This window comes from Arvicola amphibius, chromosome 9, assembly GCF_903992535.2.
Source record: "Arvicola amphibius chromosome 9, mArvAmp1.2, whole genome shotgun sequence".
Lineage (NCBI taxonomy): Eukaryota > Metazoa > Chordata > Mammalia > Rodentia > Cricetidae > Arvicola > Arvicola amphibius.
In genome coordinates, this window is record NC_052055.2 from 58,676,904 (window position 1) to 58,698,087 (window position 21,184).

The 21,184-nt window shown below is 40.6% G+C and overlaps 1 protein-coding gene and 1 pseudogene across 1 annotated transcript in view; one reads left to right on the plus strand and one right to left on the minus strand.

Moving 5' to 3' along the window:
- The window catches only part of Larp4 (La ribonucleoprotein 4), a 53,706-nt gene extending 39,823 nt beyond the window's left edge, over positions 1 to 13,883 (plus strand). The window contains 5 exon segments of the mRNA XM_038341667.2: positions 697 to 745; positions 2,297 to 2,458; positions 8,568 to 8,698; positions 10,208 to 10,376; positions 12,702 to 13,883. Of these exon segments, the coding sequence (XP_038197595.1) occupies positions 697 to 745; positions 2,297 to 2,458; positions 8,568 to 8,698; positions 10,208 to 10,376; positions 12,702 to 13,040 (850 nt within the window). The 3' untranslated portion in view covers positions 13,041 to 13,883.
- A 1,378-nt stretch (positions 13,884 to 15,261) lies between these two features.
- Positions 15,262 to 17,895, minus strand: LOC119822687 (annotated as a pseudogene).
- Between the last annotated feature and the right edge of the window lie 3,289 nt (positions 17,896 to 21,184).

Consider the following 21,184-nt stretch of genomic DNA (forward strand, 5'->3'; position numbering starts at 1 on the left):
GAAATCTGGTGCCCTCTTCTGGGGCACAGCTACACACGCAGGCAGAATATTGTATACGTAATAAATAAATAATCTTTTAAAAAATGAATTCATTGTTCTTATAAGTTAATAGGACTTGGGAAGGTTTCATTTTAGTTTGAAGGGTTTGGCACTGCTAGGCATCAAACATCTCATTTAAGTACTACCACCAAGCTACTTCTTTACATTTGAATCAATGAGGTGGGGGGTTGGTGTGTGTTTTGAGGGATGTGTTTTGTTTTTATCCCTGCCTGGCATAGAACTTGCCATGTAGAAACTAGATTGGACTCAAAACTTCCAAAGATTCACCTGCCTCTGCCTTCTAAAAGGATTGGAATTAAAGGTGTACATCTCCATGTCTGGTTCTGCCTTCTAGTTTCAATTTCTTCTTAGTTATCAACTGTAAGAGCAGAGGGCTATTTTGACTATTCTGTCTAAATTAGACTTGAATGCTTTTGATGTGGAAAATGTGTTATAATAGAAATGGGTCCAGCTAACTTTGTGGTGGTGGTAGTTAGTGAAATTTCTTGTGGATTAGCTCAAGATCTCTTAAAAAAATTTACTTAACTTTTTAGTAATAATGGAAGAATAGCACCTATTTTGAAAAATTAAATATTTTAAGTAGATTAAAAATAAGTATGTATTTCAAGAAATTTATATGCATTCTTTTGTTCACAGGAGGGCTCTTTTCAGAGGTCGGAGGCGAAGAGACGATGACAGGGTCCCAGTGAGTACTCTCCTTTTTATACCTTCATTGTTGTTACTCCTTTTGGTCTGTCTTTTCTTTCTGGTTTTATTTTGTTGGTTATTCAAACAAAAATAATTGAGCCTGATATTGATCTGAGAGTCATTTATACATTCACCCTCTAGTGCTAATTGTTTTGTTTTGGTTTTGGAGACAGGGTTTCTCTGTGTAACAGCCTTGGCTGTCCTGAACTCACTGTGTAGACCAAGCTGACCTTGAACTTACAGAGATTCACTGCCTCTTCCTCCCAAATGCTGAGATTAAAGGCATGTGCCACCACTGCTTGGCGTATTGCTAAGATTTTATATCTAGCATGTTCAAGTTGCTTAAAAAGTAATTTGACCCAGGTGTGGTGCTTGCCTTTAATTTCAGCTCCCAGAGGAGGCAGTTCTTGCCAGTCTAGTCTACATAGTAAGTTCTAGACCAGCCAGGGATCCATTGTGAGAGAGCCTGTATTAAAAAGAAGCAGGACAGGTAATTAAATTTGAAGGTTTATTACATTACTGTTACTTGTTGTTTGTGTTTAGGCAGTGTTTCATTGTAGTAGAGCCCATACTGGCTTCAAACTCTGTCTTACTGCTTCAGCTTCCCAAATACTAGGATTATAAGTGTGCTCTGCAGTGCCCAGCTCCTGTCTGTTGTGAAAGAGTGCTTTAACTATGTAAAGATGTGTTATATTTACTTAATTTGTCTTAATTATCAGGTGCTTTAGTCAGGATCTGATGACTTCTTCTGGCCTCCTTGGTGACCAAGCTTACGTAGTACACAGACATACATATAGCCAAACACCCACACACAAAATACTGTTAAAAATAATTTTTAAAAAGTAGTAGTGGTTGCACGCCCTTAATCCCAGGACTCAAAAGCCAGAGGCTGGTGGATATTCAGTTTCAAGGTCAGTTTGGGCTACAAGTTCCAGTAAAGCAAGTTGAGGGGGGGAAGGAGAGAGATTTGCAGTTTGCACAGTGGTGAGGACATGGTAAGAGTAGAACGGGAGTTTTCTTGGAGGATGTGTAGGCTGATAGGTTGAAAGAAGAGATGAACTTTCCAAGCATGATGTATAGCAGGAGGGATATTGGATATTGTTCTGTGTGGAGATTATATGAAAGGATTAAAAGTAGGGTCACAATGGTTTTATTTCTTTATTTTTGTGATAGGAAACAAAGAATTATAGGCATTGGCTAGGAGTTAAGAGATGTAGCAGAGTTTTCAAAAGAAAGCAGAAGGGCTTTGCAGTGGTTGGTGGTGCACATCTTTAATCCCAGCACTCTGGAGGTGGAGAAGGCAGATCTCCATGCTAGGGCTACACAAAGAAATCCTGTCTTAAAAAAAAAAAAAAAAAAGGAGGAGGAGGAGGAAAAAAAGTAGGGGGTGTGTGGAGAGGAAACAGAAGAGGAAGTTAAGACTGAGATAAAGATCCAGGAATTTTTAAGGCGGTGTGGCTCTGTGCCCTTTAGAAGTCCTATTTTACTTACAGCTTTGGGAGCAGAGAAAATGTTAGGCACATGACCTTTTTAACCGTTTGTTTTGTAGAGACCTCAGCCTTCAACAACTGAAGTGAAGGCTCCAACACCAAAGTTTGACTTACTAGCTACAAATTTTCCTCCCTTACCTGGAAGCTCGTCAAGAATGCCAGATGAGCTTGTTCTGGAGAATAGAATGTCTGATGTTGTTAAAGGTGTCTGCAAAGAAAAGGTAAACACTGAAGTGTCCCAGCTGTTCTTCCACTGTCTAGATTATATTTATATTTATCAGAGCTGTTATATAAATTCTCACTTGCATTTAATTATTTGTTTTATAATTTCAGTTATTAGAATTTTCACCATATTTTGAGAGTTTTAAAAAGATGTATTATAAAACTCAAAGTAGCAAGGAAGTGTCCCTTGGTTTTTGTGTAGGTCAGTTCAGTTTGGTAGCTTACATTAATGGGGAAAAGAGGAGTCATTTCCACAAAAGGGCCTATATTTAGCTAGTGATGTAATAAATTCTAAGATAACTTGGTAAATTCAGACTTTCTAAGTAGATACCAACCAATGTGGTAATGTGGCGAACCCCCCTGGCCAGCAGGGAAGAACAACCATCGAGTCGAGGATTTTTTTTAAATCTCGCTTTATTGGAGCCTCTTGGTTAAGGGAGAGCTGAAAGCGAGGGACCCCGAGCACTAAACGGCAGCCGCTTATATAGGGAGAGTGGACACGGGTTGTGTCTGTGGGAGGTTTTGTCTAGAGCTTTGTCTAATATGGAGTTGTTTATTTGGCGCTGCAGGGGCTCAGCGCCATTTTGTGATGGTGGCCGGCAAATCGGCTCCCTGTATGGTAACACGTCTGATTTTTGGGGGGAGTCTTGCTGCATTGCCCAGGCATGCCTTAAATTTTCCATTCTCCTACCCCAGCTGCCCCAGTGCTGAGATTCTGGCATTGTAGGCATATCCACAGTGTCTGGCACTATTTTTGAGTATGGGCCTCTCTCCATATCTGGAATCACAGGTCTCATGAATTTTTCTTGTCTTCTACCTTAATTTCTTTTTAGATTAGTGTATGTGTGTATAAGTCTGTGGGAGAAGGCACATATATGGGGCTCAGAGGACAACTTTCAGAAGTCAGTTCTTTCCACCTTGTGTTCCAGGGGTCAACTGAGGTTGCCAGCTTTGTGCATTGAACAGGTTTACCCACTGAGGCCCTAGTCCTAATGTGGCTATTAATTATAACAGTACATAGACATAATGTATCCTAGAATGCAGAGCATCAGTCTCTGAAACTACATTTAACTTGAGATTTTTCCCCCTCATTTTGTTCTGTATTTCTAATTCACATGCTACAGATAGGTTTGTCATTGGTGATAAGATATACCAAGTAAAAGGGATTACCCGGTAGACTTGGTTTCTGTAGTGGTGGTGGTGGTGGTGGTGGTGACGGCAGTGGTTTTGGTGTTTGGTTGGTTTTATAGTCACTGATCTTTTACTTGCAAGGCTGGTAAGACTTTCCTTCATCACAGGTTGCTTTCCTCACTCTGTCGCCTCCAGCTGAGAGGGGGGGGGGGAGAGAATGCACATGCATGAGAGAACACTAGATCATAGCTTTGTTTCTTATTCCACCTTCTTATTCTCTTGTTCACTACTGCAATATTCCTTCTGACCACCTCTCATCTGCACAGTGATTCATTCGTGTGCACAGTACTGCAGCCATTTGTGTGTGAGTTCTGAGGAGTCAGATTTAAGGTGTCAGGCCTGCATTGTAATTTTTTACCCACTATGCCCTCCCCTAGCCCTTTTTTGGGTTTTTAGGCAAGGTGCCTCTGTGCTCCTGCCTGCCTGCTTAACAGAGATGACCTGAAACTTGCTGTGTAGAACCAGCTGATCTGGCACAGTGAGTCTTCTCCTTATCGTCCTGAGTGCTGGGTCACAAGTCCAAAGTGTAAATTTCCTCCTTTTTAGATTTTAAAGTTGGCAGAGCCATACAAGGATCAGGAGGGAAGGACTAAAAGTAATTAGGAAAGGAAAGATGGAAAGAGACAGCAAGAAAAATAGGGTACAAGAAGGGAAATACTAAACAGTGGTAAGAAAGGGGGAGGGTATAATGATGTTCCAAACACATAAAATAAAACGTATTAAAAATGCACTGCCCAGGATGTTTCATTCCAGCACTGTGGAGTCAAGATCTGTGTTCAAGGACAGCCATGGCTACACACAGAGAACGTCTATCTTGAAGAATTAAATAATTGATGAATAGAAAAGGGAGATAATAAAGAATGGTAGGAAGGAGAGGACTGGTGAGCAGAGTAGTTAGGTTCACACAGTCTAGAAAGGAAGGAGAATTATATACACATTTTCTATCTAAAAATGTTTTCCTTCTCTTATATTTGATTAGTTTTTCTCTGGGTATAGTTCTCAATCAAATCATTTTCCCTTAGAATTTTAAAGGTATGTTGCTGTTTCCTGTTTCTAAAAATATTGTATAAAATGAAGCTGGAGAGATAGCTCAGTGGTTGAGTTCTTCTGGTCTTGCCATGGGCTTGAGTTTGGCTCGCAGCACCCATTGTGGTGGCTCACAACCACTTGTAACTCCATCTCCAGGGGAGTCTAGTACTTCAGCCTCTGAGGCATCTCACTCACATGCAGTCCCTACACACAAATACACGTAATTTTAAAAGTAATAAAAATATATCTCTAAAAATATGTTGGGCCAGGTGTGGTGCTGCACACCTTGAATCCCAGCACTCAGGAGGCAGAGGCAGGCAAATCTCTGTAAATTCCAGCACAGCCAGGGTTCCATAGAGAAACCCTGAAAAAAACATACATACATACCTACCTACATAACGTATTTGAAAACAGTGTGGTTGTTTCAGCAGTTCTGAAGTATATTTTTTTTTGTACTGAACAATCTAATTAAACTGTTTTAAAATTAGAACCTGTCATGGTTTCAGTGGCACATAAAGTAGCCATCTACTGCAGGCTGGCCGCCAACTCTCGTGTGCTGAGATTGTAGGCCTTTGCAACCACAACTGGCATGTATGTATATTTTGAAAGTGATGTGTGCTTCTCCCCATAATTCTATTCTACACCTGTGGGTTGGAAACACTCGGTATTTTAGCAGCAACATGTGTATTCCCTCGTTTTTTATTCTTCTTACTCTGTCTTCTTACTTAAAAGCATTATTTTAATTTTGTAGGGACAATTTTCTTGCTTCCCTTTTACCAAATTTAACAAAGATTTTATTATTATTATTATTATTATTATTATTATTATTAACTTCTTTATATTCTTTGGAATTTTCACATCATGCACCCCAGTTCTGCTTGCCTCCTGGTCCTCCCATATTTTTCCCTAATCCCTGCAGCACCCCCTTCAACAGGAAATAAAGTAAGCAAGCACTCAAACTAAAGCAAAAACAAAACAAAAAAATTCAAAGCGAGGCCAGATGGTGGTGGTGCTCTCCTTTAATCCCAGCACTCGGGAGGCAGAAGCAGGTGGATCTCTTGAGTTCAAGGCCAGCCTGGTCTACAGAGTGAGTTCTTAGTACAGCCAGGTCTGTTACACAGAGAAACCATGTCTCCAAAAACCAGAACAACAGAAATCTTTGCTTCTTCTTCTTTCTTGCCTCTCCAACACTTCATTCATCCTGGTGACATTGGAGGCTTCAGTATGCTATTTAGTATACCCCTTTACCCATCAGTTTTACTGTCAAATGTTACTTGCAATGAGTCACTGGTCTGGTTCAAGTCCTTTGGTTTCTTGTACACCATCGTCACTGGATCCTCACCAGAACTCCCCTAGAATATCCTGTGGCTGCCACAAGTCTTGGAGACCTTGTGACTACCGTTGCACAGGACCAGTCTCTTCACCAGCGCCAACTGATCCTAGATGCTAGGGTGGGTCAACCCAGGCCCCAGCTGTGGGCCTGGGTGGTAGACAAGCTGGTCGGTCCTGTCCCCTGGGACCACTCACCTCAGGTGAGGAAGTAGAGTCAGTTCCCCTGCTTACATGCCCTCAGAGTCTGTTCACCCTGGCTTGTAGTGAGGAGTGGGAGCCAGCTCTCTTACTCTATTGCCCAGTGAGAGGCAAGGCCAGCAAATGGTGGTGCCAGCTCAGCATGGTCTCTGATTTCATCGCACATGGTTCCTGGGTCTTCTGAGGTGGCACAGACCCCAGATGTAAATGGTCCATGGACCCAGGCATGGCCCTTGGTGGCATCTTGGGATGGATGACATCCTGCCTCTGAGTGGAAGGAAAGGCCACTCTGGTGGAAATGGTTCTGGTGTCAGGATTGACTGCTGGACACCACCAAGGCCTCAGATTGTGGTACTAACCCTGGGCCTTTATGTGACCTTTGGTGACAATACAGAACCCAGACTTCAGCCCATACCCCAGCCACAGTAGAACCATGGAAGCAGCAGCTGGGTCTGGATGTCACCATTGCCCCAGCAGCAGTATGACCCAGAGACACGAACATGGCCTTCTATCTCGGGGGTCTGCATGACCTTCGATGGTAACAAGTGCATCAAATATCAGCATAGACCCTGGCCACAGTAAGACCACAGACTCTGACATGGTCCTTGGCAGCGTCTTGGCCTGGTTGTCACCATGATCCCAGGTGGCAGTAAAGGCCGCCCAGATCAGTATGGCCCCAGCAGCAGAGTGATTTGTGGGTCCAGACACAAATTTACTGTGTCAAGTATTTTAATACAGTTGCGAGATGACATGGGTGCCAAGGAATTTAGCCTGTTCTCTTAACCTGCTGAAGCAGCTCTCCAGCCTGGGTTTTTGCTTTCTTCTTCTTCTTCTTCTTCTTCTTCTTCTTCTTCTTCTTCTTCTTCTTCTTCTTCTTCTTCTTATTATTATTATTATTATTATTATTATTATTATTATTATTATTATTATTCCTTTTGTTTTGTTTTGTTTTTTTGTTTTTTTGAGGCAGGATCACCTTCTGTGGCTTATACTAAGCTGGAGCTCACTGAGTAGATCAGTACTTGTGGTGATCCTGCCTTAGCCTCTCAGGGTGGTTTCCTTTTTTGTCTCATATAAATGATGCTGTGAAGATTATTTGTATGAAATTTCCTATACTCTAGTTGTATGAAATTTCCTGTAGTCTAGGTATGGGCAGAATGCCTAACTAGATTTTTTCTCATGTAAGATAAATTTTATTGTTATTTGGGCACACTTTTTTAAAAAAATTGTTATTTATAGTGTTCTGCTGGCATGTATTCCTGCAGGCCAGAAGAGAGCACCAGATCTCACTATAGATGGTTATGAGCTACCATTTAGTTGTTGGGAATTGAACTCAAGACTTCTAGGAAAGTAATCAGTCAGTGATCTTAACCTCTGAACCATCTCTCCAGCCCCATTGACACATTCATTCATTCATTCATTCATTCATTCATTCATTTATTATGTATACAATATTCTGTCTGCATATGCCTGCAGGCCAGAAGAGGGCACCAGACCTCATTACAGATGGTTGTGAGCCACCATGTGGTTGCCGGGAATTGAACTCAGGACCTTTGGAAGAATAGGCAATGCTCTTACCCTCTGAGCCATCTCTCCAGCCTGACACTTTTTTTTTTTCTTCATTACTTTTGGGTAGCATGAGTAGAATTGGTTGAAAGGTCATATAATAACTGTGTTTATTTAACTGCTAGATTTTGTTTGTTTTTGGGGACAGGGTTTCTCTGTGTAGCCCTGGCTGTCCTGGAACTCACACAGGTACACCTGCCTCTGCCTCCTGAGTGCTAGTATTAAAGGCGTGTGCTACCACCACACCTTGTAGAATGAGGTGAGCAGGCATTCCTGCCTGGCTCCCGGTTGCCTGGCTAGCTTATGCCCCAAAGTAACAACACACAAATTGTATTCATTTAAACACTGCCTGGCACATTAGTTTCAGCCTCTTATTAGCTAATTCTCACATATCTTGCTTTAACCCATATCTAATAATCTATGTAGCACCATGAGGTGGTGGCTTACCGGGGAGATTCTAGCGTATGTCCATCTTGGGCCAGAGCTTCATTGCATCTGACCCAGACAGGAGAGGCATGGCGATTTCCTGAGGCGTCTGCCTCACTCCCAGCATCCTGTTCTGTCTACTCCACCCACCCAAATCCCGCCCTATCAAAAAGCCAAGGAAGTTTCTTTATTAACCCATGAAAGTCCTCCATCAGCACCTGGCTCTTGAGCACCTCTTTATTATAGTATAAAGCAGTCTCATTTACGGTTGAATTGGTCATACTTTCAGTACTTGCTGGACAGTTGTTTATCTTCTTTATTAAAATGTTAAAATGTAATTTCAAGCTTTCTTCTTTTGACTTTTAGGACAATGAAGACTTGAGAGTTAGTTGCCCAGTTCCTGCAGAGGATGAACAGGCAGACAGTGCTTCTGCCCAGCAACTTCTGCCCAGCAGAAGTCCCGGTCCTTCGTGTCCAACTGAGCTTCCTGTGTTAAGGTACTTTTTTTTCTTTTTCACAGTAAGAGAACTTCAACATTAACTTTTTATTACTCTGGTAGTACCTAGTTGTAATCTTAGCCCTTGGGATTCTGAGAAGAATATTAAAAGTTTGAGTCTAGCCTTGACTACATGTGGAGACCCCTTCTCAAAGGGTTGGGGGTAGAGTTGGTGAGATTGCTCAGAAGTTAAGAGCACATACTTTTCTTGTAAAAGAGCTGAGTTTGGTTTCCAAGTACCTATGTCAGGCAATACACAATTTTCTGTAACTCTAGGTCCAGGAATTCAATAACCTCATTGGGATTCTGAGGGTAGCTTCACTCTTGCGTACATATAAGCACAGACAAATATCTACATACAAAAAAACAAATCCACTGGGCAGTAGTGACACATGCCTTTAATTCGGGAGGAAGAGGCAGGCGGATCTCTGAGTTCAAGGCCAGCCTGCTCTACAAGAGCTACTTCCACACATCCAGGGCTGTTACACAGAGAAACCCTGTCTCAATAAACCAAACCCCCCCCCCCCCAAAAAAAAAAAAAAAATCCTTGGCTGGAGAATTGGATCAGCAGTCAAGAGCACTCGTTGCTCTTACAGAGGACTGGAGTTCAATTGCTAGCATACATTCAGTGTTCACAACCTACTCTACTGAGGATCTGATGCCCTCTTCTGACCTCTGTGTGCACCAGGCACACATGTGATACAAAACCTGAAATTTAAAATTTATGCCCTGGCAATGCTGAAGTGTACATGGGTGTCTGTATATGACAGTTCTGTTGAACTTGTCCATATTGGGTTTCATGGTCTAAATTGATTATGACAACTGACCAGGTCTCTTCCTCAAGAGAGTACCAGATCTCATTACAGATGGTTGTAAACCACCATGTGGTTGCTGGGAATCAAACTCAGGACCTTTGGAAGAGCAGTCAGTGCTCTTAACTGGTGAGCCATCTCTCCATACAGGTTGCTAAACACATATCCACATAAAAAATAAATAATAAAAGTTAAAAAATACATCTAAATAAACCAAATGTGGTAGTAGCACATACCTTTAAACCCAAAACTTGGGAGGAAGTGGCAGATAGGTTTCTGAGTTCTAGGCTAGCCTGTCTACATATAGAGCTCAAATATGTCCAAGGCTACTACATAGTGAGATTCTGTCAGAGAAAACCAAATATAAAAAGTAAAAATTTACATAAAATTTAGATTGGGACTTTCTTTTTCATGTATTCTGTATTTGTTTTTTGAGGTCTCATTTATATTTTTTGATCATATCTACCCCTATTTTTCTCTTTCCCAGCTCTTTTTCTTTTTAATAATCCTCTGAGTCCAGTACTGCTGCTTATATGACATGAGTTTGGTAGGGCTTCTACCGGAGTTTGGATTCCCTGCCAGGGGCCACCACTCAAGGAAGCTGACTCCCCATCCTCAGTTCCTTGCAAAAGGTTTTCAGCAGTAGCTCAGCTGCTCCTGTGGATTAAACCAACCCTGGTATCACTTGTTTTCTTTAGCACAACTCAGCAAGAAAAGGACCAACTGGAGGATTCTACAGTTCCAAAGGATGCTCTCAGTCAGATGACTGTACCAGTTTCTTCTCCAGCTACTGCAAAGCCATCAAGGGCAGACACTGCTTCACCTTGCAATAGTAACACCAGTGTACCCACCGCTGTGAATCTACAGGTAAGTTGAATAGTTCATATGAGAAAAAAGTGCAGTGTGTTAGACAAGAAAATTTATTCTTTCAGATCTGGCAAGGTGGCTTAGTGTGAGTAAATGTGCCTGGTGCCATGTTGCCCTGAGTTTAACACCTGGGACTCACTTGGTAGGAGACAACCAACTCCAGCAAGCTGTTGTTGTCCTCTGACCACCATGGACCCACCATGGCACAAGTTTATCTACATACACACACGATAAATAAAATATAATTTAAAAACTTTTAAAATATCCTGGCAGTGGTGGTGCACACTTTTAATTCCAGCACTCTGTGGGAGCAGAGGCAGGAGGATCTCTGTGAGTTCAATGCTAGCCTCGTCTACAGAGTGATTTCCAGGATAGACAAGGCTATGCAGAGAAATTTAAACTGCTTTTTCACATAACACATGGGTAGAGCACAGTCATTTGGGAGTATTACAAATTAGGACTGCTGCATTGCTAATACAATAAAAGGGAGGTCAGGCATAATGGTGTATAACTGGAATTCCATCACTCTGAAGATCGAGGCAGGAGGATCTCTGAAATCAAAGCTACGCATAACTACAGAGTGAATTTGATTCTAGCCTGGGCTTTAGAGTGAGATTATGTCCCTTCCTCCGCCCCCTAAAAAAATATGAAGTTTAAAAAAAAATATTTATTATGTATACAGTGTTCTGTCTGCATGTATGCTTGCAGGCCAGAAGAGGGTGCCAGATCTTATTACAGATGATAGTAGACTACCATGTGGTTGTTGGGAATTGAACTTAGAACCTCTGGAAGAACAGTCAGTGCTCTTATCCACTGAGCCATCTCTCCAGCCCCCCTAAAGGAGCTGTCTTCAATAGGTTGAGTAATCTTGTAATTCAGTAATAGTATTAGAGTAATAGCTCCTATTTCTCCCAAAGTTCTTTGTGGGGAGGCGGCAATGAGACAGGTTCTCCCTGGCTGTTCTGAATCTCTGTAGAGCAGGCTGGCCTCAAATTCATAGAGATACGCCCCTTTGCCTCACAAGTGTTGGGATTCAAGGTGTGTGCTACTATACCCAGTCTACTCAAGTTACAGTACTTTTCTGGGTGCCAGGCTGAAGTCTTGGCTCTGTAGCTGAGCCAGAGAGAGACTTATTACCTGTTGTTCTGTGAGTGCTGCTACAGGAAGCTGTGCGGGGAGCATGGGTGAGCTAGGAAGCTACAACATGGTAAGCTAGCAGCTGCCAACAGTGGACTGGGACGAGCAGATAGTGAGCTGTTTGAGCTAGTGTGGTGGTTCCTTCCTGGGGCTAGAGGGGGCTATGGCCAGATTCAGTGTCCTATGATGTCCCTTGCTGTTCTTGCAGCTCCCTGAACCCAGAGGCAGGCTTCTGAATAACACAGAAGCTTTGTGTGTTGAAAGCAGTAGAGTCATTTAATTTCATCAGTTATTTCATCTTTAGCGACTGGGGAGATGGCCAATGACTAAAGTGCTTTCTGAGCAAGCTTAGGATCTAAGTTTAGGGTTCCCACATCCCCACTGAAGCTGGGTGCAGTGGTACATGCTTAGCGTCTCAGTGCTGGAGGACCCTGGGCTTGCTGGCTTCTAGGTTCAGTGTAAGACACTGTCTCTAGAAATAAGGTGCAGTGCAATAGAGGGGGATCCTCAGCATTCTCTGGATTTTTCAAGCAGACATAGGCAAGTACAACACACACAGCTATGTAGTTTAACCTGTTCTTCAGTGGTAGGAATTTAACACACACACACACACACACACACACACACACACACCTCCCTCTGTCCTGGCTGTCCTGGAACTCGCTCTTGTAGACCAGGCAGGTCTCAAACTCACAGAGATCTGCCTGAAGCTGCCTCCTGAGTTATAGGTGTGCCACTACTACCTGGTCTGACAACCTGAATTTGATCCTCGGAGCCCACATGGTGTCAAGAGAGAACTAAGTCATACAAATCGTCCTCTAAACTCCGTGTTGCGTGACATACACAAAATAATGATAACTGGGCAGTGATAGTGCATGCCTTTTATCAGGTAGATCTTTGATTTTTGTGAGTTCAAGGCCAATCTGGTCTACAAAGCCGAGTTCCAAGGCAGCCAGAACTACACAGAGAAGACCCTATCTCAAAAAACATCATTATCATCAGCATCATCATCATAATTTTAAGTTAGAAATCTTAGAGAAATTCCAAAGGCATTAACTATACTCTATAGCAGTATACATGAGAGTACATATTTTCCTAGACACTTTTACTGTCCCTTTGGTTAAAGCTAATAATTTATTTATGTTTCAGAGAATTATACTCCATAATTTGTTTCTTATCTTTTTATAGGAACCTCGAAAGTTAAGTTATGCTGAGGTGTGTCAGAAGCCTCCTAAAGAGCCATCTCCAGTTCCTGTCCAGCCGCTACGGGAACTGAGATCCAATGTTGCGTCTCCCACCAGAAATGAAGAGAATGGATCTCCTGAGAAACCTGTTGAAAAAACATATGAGAAACCAGAAACAAGGGCTAGTAAGGATCATTCTGGCTTCCGCGGCAGTGCCATTCCCAGGGGAGCAGCTGGAAAAATCAGGGAACAGAGACGGCAGTTTAGCCATAGGGCTATACCTCAGGGAGTGACTCGACGTAATGGGAAAGAGCAGTTTGTGCCACCCAGATCACCAAAGTAAAACAAACATAACAGAAGCTACTCAGAAACTTCTCTCTTCCCACTACACTTGAGCCTATATTGAACTGTCTTGGAGGGGAGGAAGTAACCAGGAAAGATGGGAAGTATGTCCTTAAATATTATGGATTTTGGAATTGTAAGAAAAACCCAAAATTCATCTCTAAATGATTTTCAAATGCTGGAGGATTCCAATCAGTATAAATATATATAAATATATATATATATACACACATATATATATAAATATAATTTTTCTATTTTTGTTTTTGATTTTAATTTGCAGGGATTTTCTGCCTGGAATCAATTTTGAAAGTTCAGATTTAGCTTGGGAGAGAAAACAAAAAACATTATACATCCTTCAGTGTAGGAGACGAGGGAGTGAGAGAAAATATTTTTTGAAGGAACATTTCTGTAAAAATTAGAAATTACTTTTTTTAATCTATTTAAAGTTTGGCTTGAAGAATGCCATCTCTGACAAATGGCCTTGTGTTGCAAAGCAGATCAGTGGCTGGGGATCTGTTCTGGGTGTGAGTGTGTGCAAAGTGATTGAAGCCAAATCTGTTGTCATGTTAGTAAATGATTTAAAAACTGAATGTAATACTTGAGTAGACTTTTGTAGTTTGGAATTTAGTTTGTTTTTTGACATTACTAATATTGTATTGTATTGAGCTAGCTATTAAGCTTGATTGTGTGTGAAGCTGTGACTACCAATCAGTTTGATATTCAAGAGAAATAGAGATTATTCAAAAACAATTGAAAATTTCTGTTTTAGACCTGAATACTGGATAGGTCAAATAGATTTCAGAGGTTCAAACTGCCCTGTGACTTTTTTTTTTTTTTTTTTTTTTAAAAAAACTTTTCTTTAAAATGGGAGACAATTTTTTTCTTACTTGTTTGTTAGTCTCTGTTCTTTGACTCTTCACCCCCAGAAGCAAAATAACCAACCATTTCCTGTGGTTTCTCACTACTTTGACCAATTTAATCAAATCATACGACTATTCTAAACATTATAATGGATTACTGAAAGATTTTATTCTTCTATTAAAGCAATTTGAATTTTAGATCCCAGGATGGTGCTGGCCTGCCATTAATTTATTTGTATTGGTGTTAAAAATGAAGCAGAATGCTTTTGGGTGTGGTGGCATACATCTTCAATCCCAGCTTCTGAGGTAAAGACCGCTGGGGCTGAGGTCTATGCCTGCCTGGTTTACATGAGATCCAGTCTATCCAAGACTACCTAGTGAGAGACCCTGTTCCAAAGAAATGAAAAATATATAAGAAAGACAAAGCAATGTAACTGATTTTTTTTAAGTGGTATAAAAGAGAAAAAATTTCAAAATTAATTTGGGGGAACTTCTTTTTCTTTTTACAGTGTTAATTATCTCTCTTTCCCCTCCTCCCCAAAAAATACAGTTTAGAATTCACTGACTAAAAACAGCAAGTCAAGAAACTTGAGATAAAGCGAGAAAAGTGGTTAAAGAAAATAAATGCATAATTTCTCAGTGAATAAAGTTGTAGCTGTCATATATTAAATAGGCAAGTTTACCTGCTGGTATTTAGAAAACAGCTCAAATATGAAAAACCATGTTGCATTAATCTGTCTTAAGTCATAGCCTTTTTATAGTTTTATGTAGGGTGATGGTTTATTTTCTGCTTAGGGATAGTTCACAATACTAAGAACTGTCCCTTCTATTAGTGAGTTATGTTTGTACAAATTGAAATTGTAAGTTGTGAGCACTGGAAAGCACCATTGTGACATAAACATCATAGTAATATATGTAAGTGGAAGTTAAAATTGCATTACTGTGAAACTTACCTTCCAACTCTTTTTATTATTAAAAAGAAATCTTTTTATTTTTATTCTTAAATACAATTAGTTTCTCTGATTGAACCCATAATCAGTGTCACCTAAAATAGAAAGGTCTCTACAGAACAACCACCCCAGGTCTCTCTCTCTCTCTCTCTCTCTCTCTCTCTCTCTCCATCTCTCCATCTCTAGGGCAGTTGTACTCAGAAAAAGCAGAGCTGAATTTGTCGAATTACTGTCTGCATTTAGAGACTCTCATGGAAATAAGGGAGAGTCAGGCACCAGAGTAATAAAATTAAAAGCTTTCCATGATGAAACCATCTTGTGCACTATTCTGAGCAGTCTTAGGTGTTGGTCTTTCTACAGATTCTAGCTCTGGACAATGGCAGGCATACTTGGGAACCAGTGGCTCAGTTCACTTGCCATACAGTTGGTCATGGTGCATTTCTGGTGAGTAAGTCAGCAGGACAATCATGACCCAGAGGTGAAGCAAAGCCATATAGATAATTACAAACACTCATACTATGGGTTATCTTTGGAGAAAAATTCCCAGGTGGATACTAAACTGGTCAATGGAGCTAGCAGCTTTGCAAAGCTTACCATACATTCCTGCCAGGTTAGTTTCTGTGTCATTAAGAAGAACAGGAACATTTCGCAGGTGTGTCCCTTCAGCACTGTCAATTCCAGACATGGTAATGGAGGATCCGCTGCTGGGCCCGGTGGAGACAGAGTGCACCTGCTGCTCCAGGCGCTCTAGTTGGAAGACTAAGGAGTTCTTTTCTGTGCTGAGGTTCTCTAGCATGGTCTGCTGCTAGATGAGTGTCTCTGTCAGCTGATGGAGTCGGCTTTCTAATTCCGACTTGCTGTTGTTGCTTAAAGTTTTGTTGGTAAGCTGGTTCCTCTCAGTCCTTAATTCTGCTTTACAGGGTGTTCTTTGTTCCATGCAGATCTTCTTCCATGTAATGAAATTCCTGTTTTATCCGGTCCAGTTTTGTCTCCAGATCTTGTTTAGAGGTTTTCTGCCTAGCTATCTGGTCTTGCTGATTCTGCTTCACTAACCTGCTGAGCCTCCATATTCTGCAACTCAGATCTCAGCTGATGTATCTGGCCCATCCGCTTCTGGATCTCCTCCTTTTGCATCTCCTTCTCATGCCTAAGTTCTAGCTCCATGTTGCCAGCAGTGCTGCTGTCTAGGCCTTCAAAACTGGAGCCTTCCTTTAAACTGTTTTTATCAATTTTTCTTTAGACAGGAGTATTTGTGTAGCTTTCTGTTTAGAAGATTCCTGGCTCTACCTGTGTGGCTTGACTTGCTGCTGGAGCTCATCAACCTTCTTCTCCTCAGAGTACTTTCTTTCTGCCAGAGTAACGGCTTCTGCCAAATTCTGACGTTCCGCTTCCATTTTATTAAGGCGTGCAGTGAATCCACTCTGCATCTGTTTGTAGCTCTCCTGTTCTCTCTTCAGAGTGGCATCCGCCTCCTGAAGAGTTTGCAGAGCTTGGTTCTGCATTATTCGTGACTTTTCACTCTGCAAGGCTTTCAGTGCTTCCATGGTCAGCCTCCTGCAGTTGTACTTTGAGCACAGCCGCTGGAATCCTTTTTGCAGCCCCTGCTTCAGTAAGGTCATCGACTTGGGCTCGTAGTTCCTGAGTTATTCGATCACTTTTTGAATGGTCAGCATTCCATTTTTATAATTCTTGCCCTTGCCTTATTTAATTCTTCTTGAGTTTCTTTGGATCTCTGAATTAGTGTTATCTACTTACGTGTTAACTCTTACATGTCAGATTTGTGTTAGTGGGTAATTCTTAAAAGCTTTGAAAACACTTCACGATTTGTGTAACCCAGAATTATTTCTTTGTAACTTATTCAGCTTGACAAACGCTTTTGATTTGGTGGGTTGATAACATGGTGTATTTGCTCAGTTGGAAACAATTATCTCTAAATACTATTTTTTAATCATCTACTAGATGGAGCATACAATAAAACTACCTGTACTAAATATTGGGAGAACTTTAGATCCTTTTAAAAGTATTAATAATCATTAGCTGCATCTATGATAAAAGTGTTCTGTTTACTTAGAAATGATAAACATTTAAAGTGTTAACATCCTATGAATGCAGTGGATTAATAGAATAAACATTTTGCAAAAAATCATTTGGTAAAGATTATAAACTTTATTTTTGCACTTAAAATGAAAAATATTTTGTTGAAAGGTGTCACAGATGTAGTTTCCAGATTCTTGTAAGCTTGTGTGATTTACTGGTAGTCCATTAAAACACTGCAGGTTGCTTTTTTGCAATGCTGCCCTTGAATCCAGGACCTACCACAGGCCCCAAGTGTTCTGCACTGACGTATAACCCTAACTTCTCAAAGTTCTGAATGAAATTCAAGATTTTCTTTTGAAAAAAATACTGAGTGTAGAAACTTTTTAAAGCATAGGATTTTTAATTTCCCTCAGTACTTCTAAATAGCTCCCATTTGATGGGAGGTTATGTGGGATTGGGGGGCAATGAAAATTAATGTGTAATATATATATAATATATTCACAGTGTTGTATTTGGCAGTTATTTTATTGCAGCAGATTTAGGTTTGATGATGCCTGTGAGTTGTGTGAAACTGACTTTTGCCCATCGTTACTATTTAAGCCAATTGAATTGGTGTTTATAATGTTTCAACTACTTTTTTGTTCTTGAGATGGGGAAATTTGAATATCAAAGCTTTCTCTTCACCCCATGGCTTAACATTTTCTTGCATTGTAGAAGGCCAAAAGTAGATAAAGTGATATTTTAGGGTCCTTGCATGAAAGAGCAAAATCCCACAGGCTCATCACTTTGCGCTTCATAGAGAAGGTACGCAGAGCGGCACGGCAGAACCTTCTCGTCTTCTGTCTTGATAATATCAAATGACTGTCTCTAATCTAAGGAATCTCAATTTTGCCAAATATAGTCATTGGCATTTAAAATAGATCTATCTAAATTTTTGCCCAGCTGTATTTTGGAGACAGACGAGACCTTTAAATGCTGAGGGAGTTTGTTGTTGTCTTACCTGCATATTTTGCATATAATCAAATGATATGCAGAGTTTTAATTTATTTTTAGTTCTAAAAGTTAAGGTAGCTTCAATAGTTCACATTCCTTTTTCTTTTTAAATAACGAGATTTGCTTTGCAAAGCCTTAGGGGTGGAATTAAGTTAGTGTCTTTCCCTGAGGGTAAAGTGAACAAGAGAATATGAAGAGCTAGGAGCACTGTGTGTAGTTTTGTTAGCTCTGTGTGGCCTTACTAATCGGTCTCTGGGCTTAAATGTTCGCTATTTTTACTTTGACACAGTTGATGAATAGCACTGGGGTTCAGTTCCTGATGTTTGCGTTGGCAATATATTTTAACCATATTTTGAGAGTATCAATTCTGGCTTTTTATGGAAAAGATAAAAATCAAACAGTATATTCCTTTTGAGGGTTTTTTTTAATACGTAAATATATATATAAATATAATATATGATGGATTTTTTCTAATTTTTTATATTTCCTTACAATTTGTGGGTATTAATCTAACTTTAGACTCTGGCATATACTAAGTAGCTAGTCTGGGCTTTCAAAAAACATGCATGGAAATTCCAGTTTTTATTAGCTGAATGAGGACATTTAGAATTCTCTTTTAAAAGTGACCTGATTACTAAATATCTTAATGTTTATTTTTAAACTAACAATTTGTTATGTCTTATTAGGCAGTCCTAAGGTGCAGCTCAGATGTCCGTGAGCTGTGGGCCAAGCATTCTGTTTTCAGTTCTACAGCACAGAACACTGATTAGTATTGTAAAGAGACATCCACATCATTGTTCTGGTTTTGTTTTTTTCAGCAGGTTCAGGTGTCCCTTGAGTGACTTATCTTAAATGTGGGGGAGTGGGGTGTCAGAACCAGTTACCTGGCTTCTATTTTGTCCGTAGCTTAGATTTGTCCCTGTTGTCGAAACTATCCCCCCCCCCCCATTGGTGTAGCACATACTCATGCATAAACTGTTAAAATGAACATCTTTGTATTTGTATTCGTTTTCAACATTGCCAAGGTGCTATGGGAAATTACAATTACAAAATTAGAAAAAAATAAAATTATCAAAAAGCAGGACTGGTTTTCTTTTCTCCAGGTGGTGTGTATCTACTGCTGTGTATTTCTCAGTAATTTATATGCTGCCCACACTTATCGCCGTGAGAGCTAGGGCAGAAGCTCTCTTGTGTTTTGGGGGGAGAGCATTTTGTTAGTAGAACAATAGCAGAGCAGTATCAGTTCAGCTTTATGATTCTGGGAATTTCCATTTCTACCTCTGTCAGCTACAAAGTGATAGGCTGATGTGCAGTTGTCAGCTACAAAGTGATAGGCTGATGTGCAGCTGTCAGCTACAAAGTGATAGGCTGATGTGCAGTTGTCAGCTACAAAGTGATAGGCTGATGTGCAGTTGTCAGCTACAAAGTGATAGGCTGATGTGCAGCTGTCAGCTACAAAGTGATAGGCTGATGTGCAGCTGTCAGCTACAAAGTGATAGGCTGATGTGCAGTTGTCAGCTACAAAGTGATAGGCTGATGTGCAGTTGTCAGCTACAAAGTGATAGGCTGATGTGCAGTTTAAGGATTTTTGTCTTGGACAGATTATATATGGCCTGCCTTGATACAGCAAATCAAGTTTGGGTTTGGGCGTTATTTGTTTACTTAATTTTATTTTACATGAGTGAGTGTTTTGCTTACATGTATGTATGAACGTATGTGCGCCACATATGTACCCGGTGCCCACTGAGGTCAGAAGTTACAGACAGTTAGGGACTACCATATGGATGCTGGGAACCAATCCCCAGTCCTCTCCAAGAGCAACAAGTGCTCTTAACCCTCTCTCTGGCAGTGGGGCTGTTTTAAAGTCTGTCTTTAATCCCAGCTCTTGGGAAACAGGCAGCCGAATCTGAGACCAGAGAAAGCTGCACAGCGAAACTCTGTCTCAAACAAAAAGAGGACTTCTGGGCAAGGTAGAGAAATTTAAGTGAATTTAGGTCCTTTGTTTACTTTGTCCTTTCCCATTGGGTTGTTTTGGTTTGAGACAAAAGTTTTTGCATCTGTTACCAAATTAATGTGATAGGTCAGATCATCTATTGAACATACTATATTGCTAAAAATAAAAGAAATGGTGTGTCTATTATGCCATAGTTATTCCTGAATTTCTTGGTTAATATAAGTTTTTAAATGGTAGAAACCAAGTTTTCCTAAACGTGGCCTGATTTAAATTATATTATGTAATCTTAAACTAAATCGGTACAGTTTTATTTTAGATAATAAACATTAAATAACTAGGTATTTGTTTTATAATTACTTAGCTCAGTAGTAACAGGGTCCTTTAGTTAAGCTGTTAGCACACTGAAGTTACCTTCTTAATGAAGGCAATTGTCAGTGAACAAAATGGTTCTCTCAGTGACAAGTTCCTAATGGTAAATGCTGAGAAAACATTGGAAGCCTTATGTCAGTGTGTCAGTAAGTGTGTTGTCTGTCTTCTCACAGGGGCCAGAAAGATGTGTCCGTTTCACCAATGGAGTTGTGAGCCAGCTGCCTGAGGGTGCTAGGGTTCAACCTCCAGTCCTCTGTAATAACAATAAGTGTTCTTAACTACAAACATCTTTCCAACCCTGTATTACTATTTGTCCTTGTTTTATTTCATTGTTTTGAGACAGTCTCATGTATCCCAAGCTGGTCTCAACATCACTAGCCAAAGATGGTCTTGTACTTCTTATCATCCTGCCTTCACTAAGTCAGTGGTTCTCAACCCCTTTGGGGTTCGCACATCAGATATCCTGTGTACCAGATATTTACATTGTAATTCCATAACTAGCAAAATTACAGTAGCAATGGAATAATTTTATTGTTGGGGATCACCACCGCATGAACTGTATTAAAGGGAGGTTGGGAGCCACTGGTGAGCTAGGCTTGTGGGCATGTACCCCCATTCTTGATTTATCTTGTTCCAGGGTGGGCTTTGTGCATTCCTAGCAGGCACTGTACCCACAGTGCCACATCCCTAGCCTGTGAGAATGTGTTCTTAGTGGACGCAGCCAGGTTAGTAACCTCACATTTGTCATCCTGTGAAGCGCTGGAGAACATTAAATATTGTGCCTCCACTTTCTTTCAATTTCTGTGTTTTTATTTGGGGATTGAGGTGCCTATCTTCACGGTACATGAGGAGATCAGTGGACAACTTGAAGGAGTCAGATCTCTCCGGCCATATGGATTCCAGGGAGCGAGTGTCATCTGGCTTGGTAGCAAGCACCATTACCCACCATAAGTGATAAGTGTAATTAAATGTTTTTCTT